Source organism: Sturnira hondurensis, unplaced genomic scaffold (assembly GCF_014824575.4).
Source record: "Sturnira hondurensis isolate 20B ecotype Veracruz unplaced genomic scaffold, ASM1482457v3 Scaffold0008196, whole genome shotgun sequence".
In the NCBI taxonomy this organism is placed as follows: Eukaryota; Metazoa; Chordata; class Mammalia; order Chiroptera; family Phyllostomidae; genus Sturnira; species Sturnira hondurensis.
In genome coordinates, this window is record NW_028080827.1 from 19,950,850 (window position 1) to 19,962,890 (window position 12,041).

Consider the following 12,041-nt stretch of genomic DNA (forward strand, 5'->3'; position numbering starts at 1 on the left):
ATCAACAGTTTCACTTTTAAAGATAAGCGACAGTGTAGAGGCTAACAGGGTACAGGGCTTTCAGTACTGAATATTCACAACTGTCGTTTTAATGCACAAACGGGGGGCAGAGTGTTCTCGTGGCCGATTTATGTGTACCAGCAATTTTCAGAAGTGCTATGAGTTAAACAACCCATGAGTGCCCGTGCCAGTGTTCACACATTACTGAGTAATCTCTTTCTATAATCTCTTTGCAGTATTATTCCACAGTAATGGAACAGCAAGTAAATGGACAGTTAATAGAGCCTCTGCAGATATTTCCAAGAGGTAATGTTGAACAAATTCTAATCAACAATGATTATTTCAGTAAACTGTTTCATCAACAGTTATGTTTTCCAAAGGTTTAAATGCACATAACATGATGTTTAGCTCTTAATTTGAAAAACAAAAAACAAAAAAACAAAAGAAGCATTCATTGTCATGGGGATTGCAGGCTATATTATAGTTATGGCAGATAAAATATCTAATTTACTAGGGTAAATTAAACTAACTAGATTGTTTTTTTTGTTTTTGAAGTACATACTTACGTTCGCTTAGAGAACTCTTTGGGGGGTCCACATGATTTCTAAACCAAGGCAAATGAGTGACTTCAACTTGGGGTATTTATAAATTGTGGCTCGTGACAGCAGCCGAAGCTGCTGTTGTGGGGAAGCCCTCAGCCATGCCAGAAGCTGAGGTTTACCACGGAGTCTTAGGAGGGAATTTCTGCTAGAAGGTTTGGTGCTTGGTTTTGGGGGGTGGCCTTTTCTAAAGGAGGGAGAGTCCTCGTAAATGGGAATTTAATTGTTAAGTCTTCAAAAATATAAGGTGATTAAGATAAGTCTTGATGAATCACCTGGTCGAATACTGTGCTCTTTCCCTTTCAGGGTTGTCACTACTGGCCTTAGATATGATGTGCCCCTGTAGATAAACGTTCCCTCAAAATCTGAATAAAGGAGAAAAAGAACTGATTCCTTACATAAACTGCTAAGTCTTTACCCATTATACGTTGTCCCACTTGGAATCCCCATTTTCTAACTGATGGAACAGATAAGGAAATTCTCTAAGTAACTCTTCTAGAAATAACTTAACTGAAATAATTAGAGGTTAAACTTAGTTTTGTTAACTGATACCGTACAAATAATCATGGTATGAGTTTTCCAATTAAACATTCTAGACTTTCATTACTGGTAACACTGAAGGTTGAATGGCTCATTAACTAGGAGGCTCTTGACTTCCGCCAAGATGGAGGCATAGATGGAAACACTGTGCCTTCTCCCACAGCCAAGTTTGAATACAACAAAGGTTTGGAGAACAAAGACGCAGTCAAAGAACAGAAAATTGAACTATACGGAAGTCCGACAACAACGAACCCATTCAACCGGGACCGGTAAGAGGGGCAGAGCCAGCAGCAGAGCAGAGTCGGGCAGGAAATATCCCCCAACCCAGGCACGCAGGCGGCCGGAGTAGCAGCTCTGGCCTCGTGAGGGTGCGGGGCAGATTGACCGCGGTCACACATTCACGCGCATGCAGATAAACCAGCAGAGTGAGCAGTGAGACGGACCGCGCAGGCCCCAGTGGGCGAACCCAGCTGCGGAGAGCTGACCACTGTTGCACATTTGCGTGAGCAGTGGCACAGAACGCCCGGGCCCCGGTGACCGTGGCAGCTGTGGAGGCGGCAGCGGTGGGAGGCAGCAGACGGGACCGCCATTGCTCCTCTTTGACCCCGCCCCCTCATACAGCGTCGTAACCCAGCAACTGGGTTACCCCGCTCTGGTGAACACCTAGGTCTCCGCTCCTCATACTAACAGGCATGAACAGACCAAACATTATGACTCAAGAAGAACTCAAAGCCCCAGAACCAATAACTCTAAGCGACCAAGAAATAGCAAACCTCTCAGATGCACAGTTCAAACACCGGTCATCAGGATGCTCACAGAACTGGTTGATTATAGTCACAAATTAGAGGAACATATGAAGGCTAAACTAATTGAAATGAAGGGAAATGCACAGGAAACCAATAGTGATGGAAAGGAAACTAGGACTCAAATCAATGGAATGGACCAGAAGGAAGAACGAAACATCCAACCAGAAAAGAATGAAGAAACAAGAATTCAAAAAATTGAGGAGAGGCTTAGGAACCTCCAGGACATCTTTAAACGTTTCAACATCAAGTTATAGGGGTACCAGAAGGGGAAGAGGAACAGCCATGAGTGGAAAACTTATTTGAACAAATAATAAAGGAGAACTTCCCCAGTCTGGCAAAGGAAATAGACTTTCAGGAAATCCAGGAAGCTCAGAGAGACCCAAAGAAGTTGGACCCAAGAAGGAACACACCAAGGCACATCATAATTATCTTACCAAAGAGTAAAATGGTGGAGAGAGTCCTAGAAGCAGCAAGAGATAAGGGGACAGTCACCTACAAAGGAGTACCCATCAGACTGACAGTGGATTTCTCAAAAGAGACCTTACAGGCAAGAAGGGGCTGGAAAGAAGTATTCCAAGTCATGAAATTCAAAGACCTACAGCCAAGATTGCTTTATCCAGCAAAACTTTCATTTAGAATGGAAGGACAGATAAAGTGCTTCTCAGATAAGGTCAAGTTCAAGGAGTTCATCATCACCAAGCCCTTATTATATGAAATGCTAAAGGGACTTATATAAGAAAAAGAAGATGAAAAATATGAACAGTGAAAGGACAGCAAACTCAGTTATTAACAACCACATCTAAAACAAAAGCAAACCAAGAGGACAGCTAGATCGAGAGTGGAACCATAGAAATGAAGAACACATGGAGGGTTAGCAACAGAGGAGTGGGAGGAGGAGAAGGGGGGAGAAGGTACAGAAAATAGCATAGACAGTAGGTAGAAAATAGATGGGGAGAGCAAGAATAGTAGGAGAAATATAGAATCTAAAGAACTTGAGACACGTGGTCATAAACTAAAGGGGGGAGTGATGGGGGAGGGGGTATGCAGGGTGGAGGGGAATGAAGGGGGAATAGAACAACTGTAATGGTATAATCAATAAAAAAACCCCAAAACTAGGAGGCTCTTATTTGCACTGATGAAATCTCAAAAGGCAGCTGACTCGGCCAGCCCACAAGCTCTGGGTTCAAGAGCAGCGCCGTTCTTCCAGCATTAATGCAGGAGTGGGGCTGGGGGCACTTAGTAAATTGTTAATAACTTATTAAAGAGCTAAGTAGATAAAATTGGGCCATTGATACTGTGTCTGGAACAAGGATTATGATTAATCCAATTCTCTTGCACCTGAGGACCAAAAACTAAAATAGAAAAAAAGGAAAAGAAGCATTGCCACATTTGTATATTGGGCCAGTAACAAGGATGCAGATTATTTTGTGATATTTTTAGTGACTGGAGAATTTGGTCAAGTTTCAAAATTATTTTTCCATGAGGAATTTTTTTTTTTACCTGCTGAAAAATTTCCATTCATTGCTTCCCTCCTGGATGGCATTATATCATTGCTCTGCTGTTATAACAAACCCTGTTACAGTATCTTGGGTAATTATAGGCCCAGTGCTTGGGCCTTTTATTTTTCAATAAAATATTTACCTTTATATCTAAAATCTTTTCAAGTATTTTTTTTTTAGCAGTCCCCGTCAGTGGTACCACCTGTCTCAGTGTTACTGCCTATGCCACTGTCCCCCCTCCTGTGGTAATAACCGTTTTTAGACATCTGCTCTGCTCAGGTACTAGTACTGCTTTAGGTTCCATTATTTCTAATATTCCTGACAGTTTTGCCTATTATTGCTTTCATTGTTTATGTGAGAATATTGGAATTCAGGGAGGTTACGTCATTTCAGAATCACACAACTGGTAAGTGGTTAATGTCCCCTTAGAGTAAGGATATGGTTTCAAACTTAATTTGCTGAAAGTAGGAGGACATGTGAGTTAAGATACTGGCGTGTGGGGTCGTTTGGAGGGGTTTGTAGGAGTGTGGAGAGGAGTGAAAGGGTCCCCAAAAGAAGAAGAGGAATGGGATTCGTCACACATGTTCCTGGCGCAGTGCCTGTTAGGCTTCAGTAAATTATTAAGTAAAGTTCTTCCGAGCCAAATTTACATTTTTAAAACTAGGGGACTCACTCATTCTTCCCCTATGGGTTTTTTTGTGTGTGTTTTTTTGTACATGCTATTGCACAACTTTATTAGTTTTTTTGTATTCTTTTGCTTACTTAATCACATCATATCTAGATAAGTGAGATTATGCAAACTTGTACAGTTAGGACATAGACATATTGGGTGTATCCACAGGGCCTGCATAGTTGGTTAGAGGCCTCAGGCCACCTTCTGTGGTCAGGCCCCATGTTAGAGAGAATCTGTACACAGAATAAGTGAGAAAGACAGGAGGTAAAGTTTCTGTTCTAACATCAGATGTTTTCCTCATTCCAAGTTGGACAGTTGCTTTGGATGGGAACTCCCAGCTAATAGCTGAGTCCTTTCTGTTGTTAAAAAATATGTTAAATGTTAGTAAGTATGAAAATTCACTAGCTTTATAATAACTTCTGACTTATAACTATAGTCAATGTAAGGTACTAGGTTTTTGAATACTGTTTAGATTTTCACTTATAAAGGTTTAAGAAGCTAGTTGAGGAAAGAGGCAGAAGTTAAGGTAAGTGATGAGTTGGTTTAATCTTTATTGTGTTTTCCCCCATTACCATTTAGCCCACTTATACCCCCCACTCCTAAGCAACCACCACACTCTCTTGGGGAAAAAACAAAAGATTTGATGCCTGTCTCTAATTCCTTAGTTAGCCCCTTTCTTATTAAATGAAGTTTTTTGAATGCACTGGGTACTTCAGTGAAAACACTCTGAAATGTAGTCTTGGAAATGGTCCCCCAAGGACCGAGCATCAGATGTATGTGACTGTTGTTTTGTTCAAAAATTTAATTTCCATTTTAAGTAAAGAAGATTTGGAGTCATGATTTTAATGTATTTTAGGAAAACAGATAAAAATTCTTTATTAAGGTTTAGATATATTTTCTAGGAAAATAATAAATTTGAATACACTCAAAATATACAAAATCAGAGCTACTGATGGGCTTTGTAATTATTACTCACATGTTATTAAATGGCTGTATTTCTTGTTGTCAGAAACAGGAAATATACATGTACATCTGAGAAAGGAAAAAAATCAAATTCATCCTTCCCCAAACAATCTATCAAAATTGACAGCCCCTTAACATATAATATGTAGGGCACTGTAGTTTTCAGATGGAAGCAGCCTGTAACGTAGGCAGGAAGCTTTTGTATTTTTAACATTTGATGAAGAAGCATTTGGTGAATTGGAAAAATACTAACATCTAACTCAGTATGGTGTCAGGAAATTAATATTATTTTTCTTGGCACTGCTTTATCTTTAGACTTAAATATTACCAGATGTCAAGATTTGCAAGAAATGTTGTAAAATTAGTGATATCTCTGTATTGTAATAAATTTGACTGCTTATTGCTATGCAAACTAATACTATTCAGGCTTGAATATTCCATCTTGGAATCTCTGACAATCATTTTGGCATTAGAAGTCCTGCTCCCACTCCTCCGCTCTCCCCCGAAACCTAGCGACTTTCAAAGTAGTTTAAGTGATACCAGATATACAGTGTAATAGAGTGAGGAAAGGTTGCAGAAATTTGAATTATGAAAGGAATTTAATCATTTTAGCTCAGTTAACTTGATTTCTATATGTTTTAAGCAGAAATTGGAATTTATATGAGGTGGTGTCAGAAAGCTCTTTGCATTTATAAATGCTCACTCCTGCAAGTTAAAAACCCTGGTTCCTAATTCCCACTTTGGGTCTTGGGAGCCGCTTCTCAATCATTTCTCTCTGCTAATTTTGGTGTCACCCTCATTTCTTTTTAAACGATTCATTTTGAGCAAATTTGTAAATGGCCCTGATGTGTTCTACAATTTAGTCAATTACTGTTTCAGCCTGCAAGCCTCCTGGGGAACGGAACATACATGGCCTGAAGGTACGAATTTCAATAATTGTTTCAGTAAAGTTAGATGGATTTGTAATGCTGTGTTCCACTTATTGAAATGTCAAATAAAACTGCACTTTCTCAAGCTCTGACAAGCGATCTCTTTTTTTTTCTTTTTCTTTTTTTTAAATGGAAGGTGGAGGGGGATTTTTCTGTAGTAGATGCTTAATATGTGTATATGTTTGGATACGGGGGTTTTGTTGTCATGTATTTTATTGTTTGAAATTGTTCTGTTGGTCTGTTTCTTCAGAATGATCCTGGGTACTGGTCTCCACAAAGATTTACTTAAATGAAAATATAGACTTCGTTTCAGTGATTAATTAAGCACATAAGCATAGTGCATACAGACTACCCACCTCTCTCTTTTTTGGACATATTTATGCTAAAAACATCTATTTGATGTCTTTTAATTGTTCTGTGTATTTTGAATTCTGGATTTTTGTTTAAGGCTTTACATTTGAAAGAGAAGCTGGCTTTTAGATTCAAACATTTTTATAATTAATTACTTGGATTCATTTTTTAGTGAACATGGAATATTCTACAGTGTTCTGCTTGGTTTTAGAGCTGGATGGATGTGACATCTTGAGGTTCAGTACAAACCCCTGGATGTATTCTTAATGTGCTTTTTTGGACATATGAGGATTGGTTTTTTGCATGTGACACAAAACACTAAATGGAATTTTTCTCTAGAATTGAACTCAATTCTAGACAATGAATTGGAAATTTCCCCTGTTTATGTCTCCTTTTCTCCAGCACTGTTGATTTGAGGAGTGACAGTAATGGAGTATTACATAATGCACAGGTTGTATAGTTCTGTAACCTATATACTAAATAGACTCGAACCATGGGTCTGTCTGGCAACAAGCTAATTAACCTTCATAGTGAAATGAGAAATTTGTGGCAAATTATAGGTTAATTAGAACTGTATCCTCAGAACACAAAACTGATCAAGAGTCTTTCTTTACTTGCAGGTGAATACCCGGGCTGGACCCTCTCAACACAGCAGCCCAGCAGTCTCAGATGCACTTCCAAGCAATAGGTAAGGACAAGCGAATGACATGTGCGCATGTGCGTGGTTATCTACAAAGTTGGGGAGAGGGGAAGTGGGGTAGGGATGTCACCTCTTCTCTTGAAGACCAAAAAATGTATATGTGGCTAAGAAGAAATTTGAGCAGTTGGATAACCCTAGCTACATATTGACTGAAAAGAGAAAACCTACCTCATAGAGAGGTAGGTTTACCCATCTTTCTCATAGAGAAAGATGAAATTCAGTGTGTTAAACTGTTACTTTTGGTCTGTGGAGTGATTTTCCTTCAATTACCAAGTTATACAGGAAATTCAGTGATTTGGTTATTTTATGCCTTGACGGTCTGGTTTATTAATTGTTTAATGTTTTTTTTTAACTTTGGTTTTTCATCTTTTAGCAGTATCTTAACCAGAAAGAGGCAAGGAAAGAGTGAAGTGGTAAAATTTAAATTAATCAGCCATGTTGCTCATTTTTATATCTTTGGTTACATAGGAGAGTGAAGCTATTTTGGAATAAAAACAATTTTTCCATTAATTCATACTAACATTGCCCCACACTGTGATGGATACTACTAGAGAGTTGAGCCTTTTAAAATGTGTTTTTCTGACAGGCTTGAGAACTTCCAGACTCCCACAGTGCTCAAGTAGAAGGAGCGACCTGCTTCTGTTGGTGGCATTCTAGGTCGTCTCTGTTGCACGTTCAGTTGTTCAGCCAGTAGACATGTTCTAGACCCCACAGTAAAGGAAATAGTGCAGCAAAGCAAGTCTCAATTTTTTGGTTCCCCAGTGCATGCAAAAGTTGTGTTTACACTATACTGTGGTCTTTAAATGTTTAGTATTATGTCTAAAAACGTATAGACCTTAATTTAAAAATACTTTATTGTTACAAAATGTCAACCGTCATCTGAGCCTTGAGCAAGCCCCAGTCTTTTGGCTGGTGGAGGATCTGGCCCCGATGCTGATGGCAGATGACTTCCGTTCAAAAATGGAGTCAGTTCTCTCAGACTTTGCCAGCTATTGTGTCAACTAAGATCATAGAATGTTCTAAATCTTTGTTGTTGTCACAACAGTCTTCACATCATTTTTATCAGGAGGAGATCCCATCTCAGGAAGCTACTTCATTTTCATACATAAGAAGCAATTCCTCATTCATTAAAGTTTTGGCATGAGATTGCAGCAATTCACTCACATATTCAGGCTCCACTTTCAAATTTTAGTTCATTTGCTCTTTCCACTATATTTGCGGTTACTTTCTCCACTGAAGTCTCGAACCCCTAAAAGTCATCCATGAGGGTTGGATTCAACTTCTTCTAAGTTCTTATTAATGTTAATATTGTGACCTCTTTCTGGGAATCATGAATGTTCTTAATGGCATCTAGAATGGGGAATTACTTTCAGAAGGTTTTCAATTGACTTTGCCCATATTCATCAGAGGAATCACTGTCTATGGCAGCTATAGCCTTACAAAATGTATTTCTTAAATAAGAGTTGAAGGTCAAAATTACTTTGATCTATGGGTTGCAGAATGGGTGTTGTGTTCCCAGGCATGAAAGCAACATTAATTTCATGTATGTCTTTATCAAAGCTCTTAGGTGACCAGGCACATTGTCGATGAGCAGTAATATTGAGAAAGATTTCTTTTTGCATAGTAGATCTCAACAGTGGTTTTAAAATATTCAGTAAACTACATTGTGAACAGACGCGCAGTCATCCGAGCTTTGCAGTCCCATTTATAGAGCATAGGCAGAGCAGATTGAGCCAATTCTTGAGGGCCCGAGGGTTTTCAGAATGGTAAATGAGACCTGGCTTCAACTTAAATTCACCAGCTGCATTAGCACCTAATAAGAGAGTCTGCCTATCCTTTGAAGCTTTGAAGCTTTTGGGCTTTCATTGACTTGTCCTCTCTAGCCATCTCTTGAACACTTAGAGGCAACTGTAGGGTTATTAATTGGGTCTAATTCAATATTGTTCTGTGCCAGAGGAGGGAGGGGGAGAGAGACAGACAGACACACAGACACAGGGGAATGGCCAGTCAGTGGAACAGTGAGAACACACACATTTATTAAGTTTGCTGTTTTATGTGGGTGTGGTTCTTGATTCCCCCAAACAATTACAATACACTTACAATCAAAGATCACTTATTACAGATCACCATAAAAATACACTAATAATGACAAACTTTGAAATATTGCAAGAATTACCAAAATATGACACAGACACAAAGTTAGCAAATGCTATTAGAAAAATGGCACCAATAGACTTGATCGATGCAGGGTTGCTGCACACTTCTCATTTGTAAAAAACACAGTATCTTCAAAGTAAAATACAGCATGATAAAATGAGGTACACCTATGCTCCAAGAGGACCCTGTGAAGGTGATTGCTCTGCACGTATGTGTATATTCGCATTGGTGACTGACAGGCCAACATCAGACCACAAAAGCCTTCCATTCTTTGCCCAGGTTTTCCTGGGTTGAGGACTGTAGCCAGTATTTGCACAGCCCTTCATCAGCTGAGATGTCATTTAGGCTTCTGTTTGCCCTTCTGTATGTCTCCTTTCCCTCTTAATCGTGAGTCTTGGTTTTGGTTTTTGTGTTTTGGTTTTTTTCTCGGGGATCTTCACTGTATATGTAATTTAAAGTCTCTCCTTCTGACTCTATCTTTACACTCCTGTCCCCTCCCCAAAAGTCACTTCCTTGATTGCTTTATTATGGTGTCCATGTATCTACACATCAGCTTTCCTGCTATGAACACACCACTCTTAAAGTGTGTTTCTGTCTTAAGCAATTCATTCTGTCTTAAAATACAGCCTGGTTGTTCACCAGTGGATCATCTGTCTTGTGGTCATGGGGGTAGGTCTTTTAGTTCTCATCCAGGGGCTCAGCCCTGTGGCTTCCCTCTTCCTGCTTGCTGAGCATGTGAGCCATGGCCCAGCAGAGTGAAGACATGGGGACTGAACGTCACTCATCACACTCAGCTCAAAGAGGGCAGGGCATTTAATTACAACCACTACATCCAGAAAAGATGTTGTTCGCACAGGCTGATCCTGAGCCTTGAGGAAAAACCAGGACTTAACCTGGTGTTTTAGGTCAAATCTTACCATGGCATAAAAAGAGGATAGAGTTAAAAAGAATTTTAAGGTAGAGAAGGAGTAGGATAACTTTTCAGTTCTCTCAGATTTGGTTTAAGAACATGAGTGAACTGGCTTAGCTTTTTAAAAAGTGTCATTTATTGTCACAGAATTTTATGAAGTCTTCTAGTTGGACAGAGGCTGTCTGATCTAGTGGTTCTCAGCCTGTTGTTGCAGCATCTTCCCATAGGGCATGACAGCCTCACCTAATAGCAACAGTGGTTTGCCCCAGAAGTGATTTCTGTTATGGGTGGAATGCAATTTGAAAAGGCCCTCCAGGTGACTTCAGTATGCCACCCTGGGTTGGCCATGTTCTGTGCCCCATGTTGATAGCTAATCAAAAGTATTTGAGTGCCTTCTTCATTCGGCGCTTTCCTACGTACTAGGAATACAGTGTGGTCCTTGTCCTTTGGAGCTTGCTACCTTATAGGCACCCAGACAAAAAAAATCCAAATATACAAATAATTATACTTTATAATTAGTTATAAAGGAAACAGGCACGTTTTAAAGGGAGAGCACACTAGGTAGGAATATGTTTAGTTTTAGACTCGGTACTTTGGGGACTTTCTGGGGAAGAGTGATCTTTCCCAGAAGGAGGACCAAGCCATGTCAAGAGCCAGAAAAGGGCCTTTCAGAGGGAGGGGGGGAAATACGTGAACACCCTGGGGTGGAGAAGGAGCTCAGCATGTCTGTAAGTAGGCCAGTTTGGCTGGTGCACAAGGAGTGCTGAGCTGGGGGAAGGTAGGGAGAGAGGGGAGGAAAGCAGTAGGAGTGGTGGGAGAAAAGGAGGTCGGCAGGAGCCACATCATGCAGGGCCTTGGGTTTGAATTTTCCTCAGTGTACTGGCAGACCATTAGACAGCTTTCAGCAGGAGGGTGCCATTGCCAACTCTGTGTCCATAAGAGACTCCTTGCCTGTGATGTGGAGGATGAGAATGAGAAGCCCAGTCTATTCCTGCTCTCCTTAGATGCTTGACTCACTCCTGGCCTGGTGGTCATCCGGGCTCTTCCTGAACAGCTCTGTGGCAGGGATGCATTCTATTGGCTGGGGCAGCCCCTTCTGTTTTCATGTACTAAATCTTAGAACGCTCTTATTCATGAGCTGAGATTTGTCTTCCTTTACTACCTATTCATAAAGATTTGGTTCAGCCCTCAGAACAGGCCTGTTCTCTCTTCTAGGTAATAACTCTTTCAATCGTCTTCCCTCTAAACACACTTCTAGATTTCCTCTCTCAGTACATGATCCCATATCTACTCAGTTGCTTACTCCAGGTGACCTGCCAATATCCTGCACTGCCTCCTGGGGTTCCCTCGGCCCCACATCCAGTCAGTTCCTGTACTTGTAGGTTCTACCTCCTGAGTCACTCTGGAGTCTGTCTACTTGCCAGCACCCCAGTTGCTGCAAAGGTTGTTTGGGCTCTGGATCACTGCTACAGCCTCCTAAATCATTGCCTCTCTCCAGTCTTGCCCCACTGAAGTCCCTCCGTCACACTGCAGTCAGAACTGTCTTGCTAATGTGAGTTCTAAGCCCATCATTCCTGCTTTTACTGCTTCTCACGATCTTTAGGGGGACGTGTACCCTCTACAACTGGTGAGCACTGGCCCTTCATATTGGGTGCTCAGCCCACTCCAGCCCCCCAGCCTACCACTCCTGCTCCTTCTTAACTGACATTCCAGGTCTGCTGATAAAGAGGGGTGCTCTTAGTGGATCACATTTCTTTTCTCTCCCTGTCGGATTTTCACATCTGCTGCTGCCTCTTTCCTGCTGTGCTTGTCCTTTAACCCCCTTCCGCCTTCAGTCTGGCTAACCTTGGTCATCTTTGAGGAACAAAGCTGTTATCTTCTTCCAAAAACCATCCCTGATTATTACACACTTCC

General features: G+C 40.7%; 1 protein-coding gene across 3 annotated transcripts in view; it reads left to right on the plus strand.

Annotated features, from left to right (window-relative positions):
- Window positions 1-12,041, plus strand: part of MAP2K5 (mitogen-activated protein kinase kinase 5) — a 264,505-nt gene that overhangs the window by 37,774 nt on the left and 214,690 nt on the right. For all 3 annotated transcript variants that reach the window (XM_037054215.1, XM_037054214.1, XM_037054213.1), the window contains exons 4-6: window positions 237-306; window positions 5,960-6,000; window positions 6,981-7,048. In XM_037054215.1, the coding sequence (XP_036910110.1) occupies window positions 237-306; window positions 5,960-6,000; window positions 6,981-7,048 (179 nt within the window). The remainder of the gene's footprint in view (window positions 1-236; window positions 307-5,959; window positions 6,001-6,980; window positions 7,049-12,041) is intronic.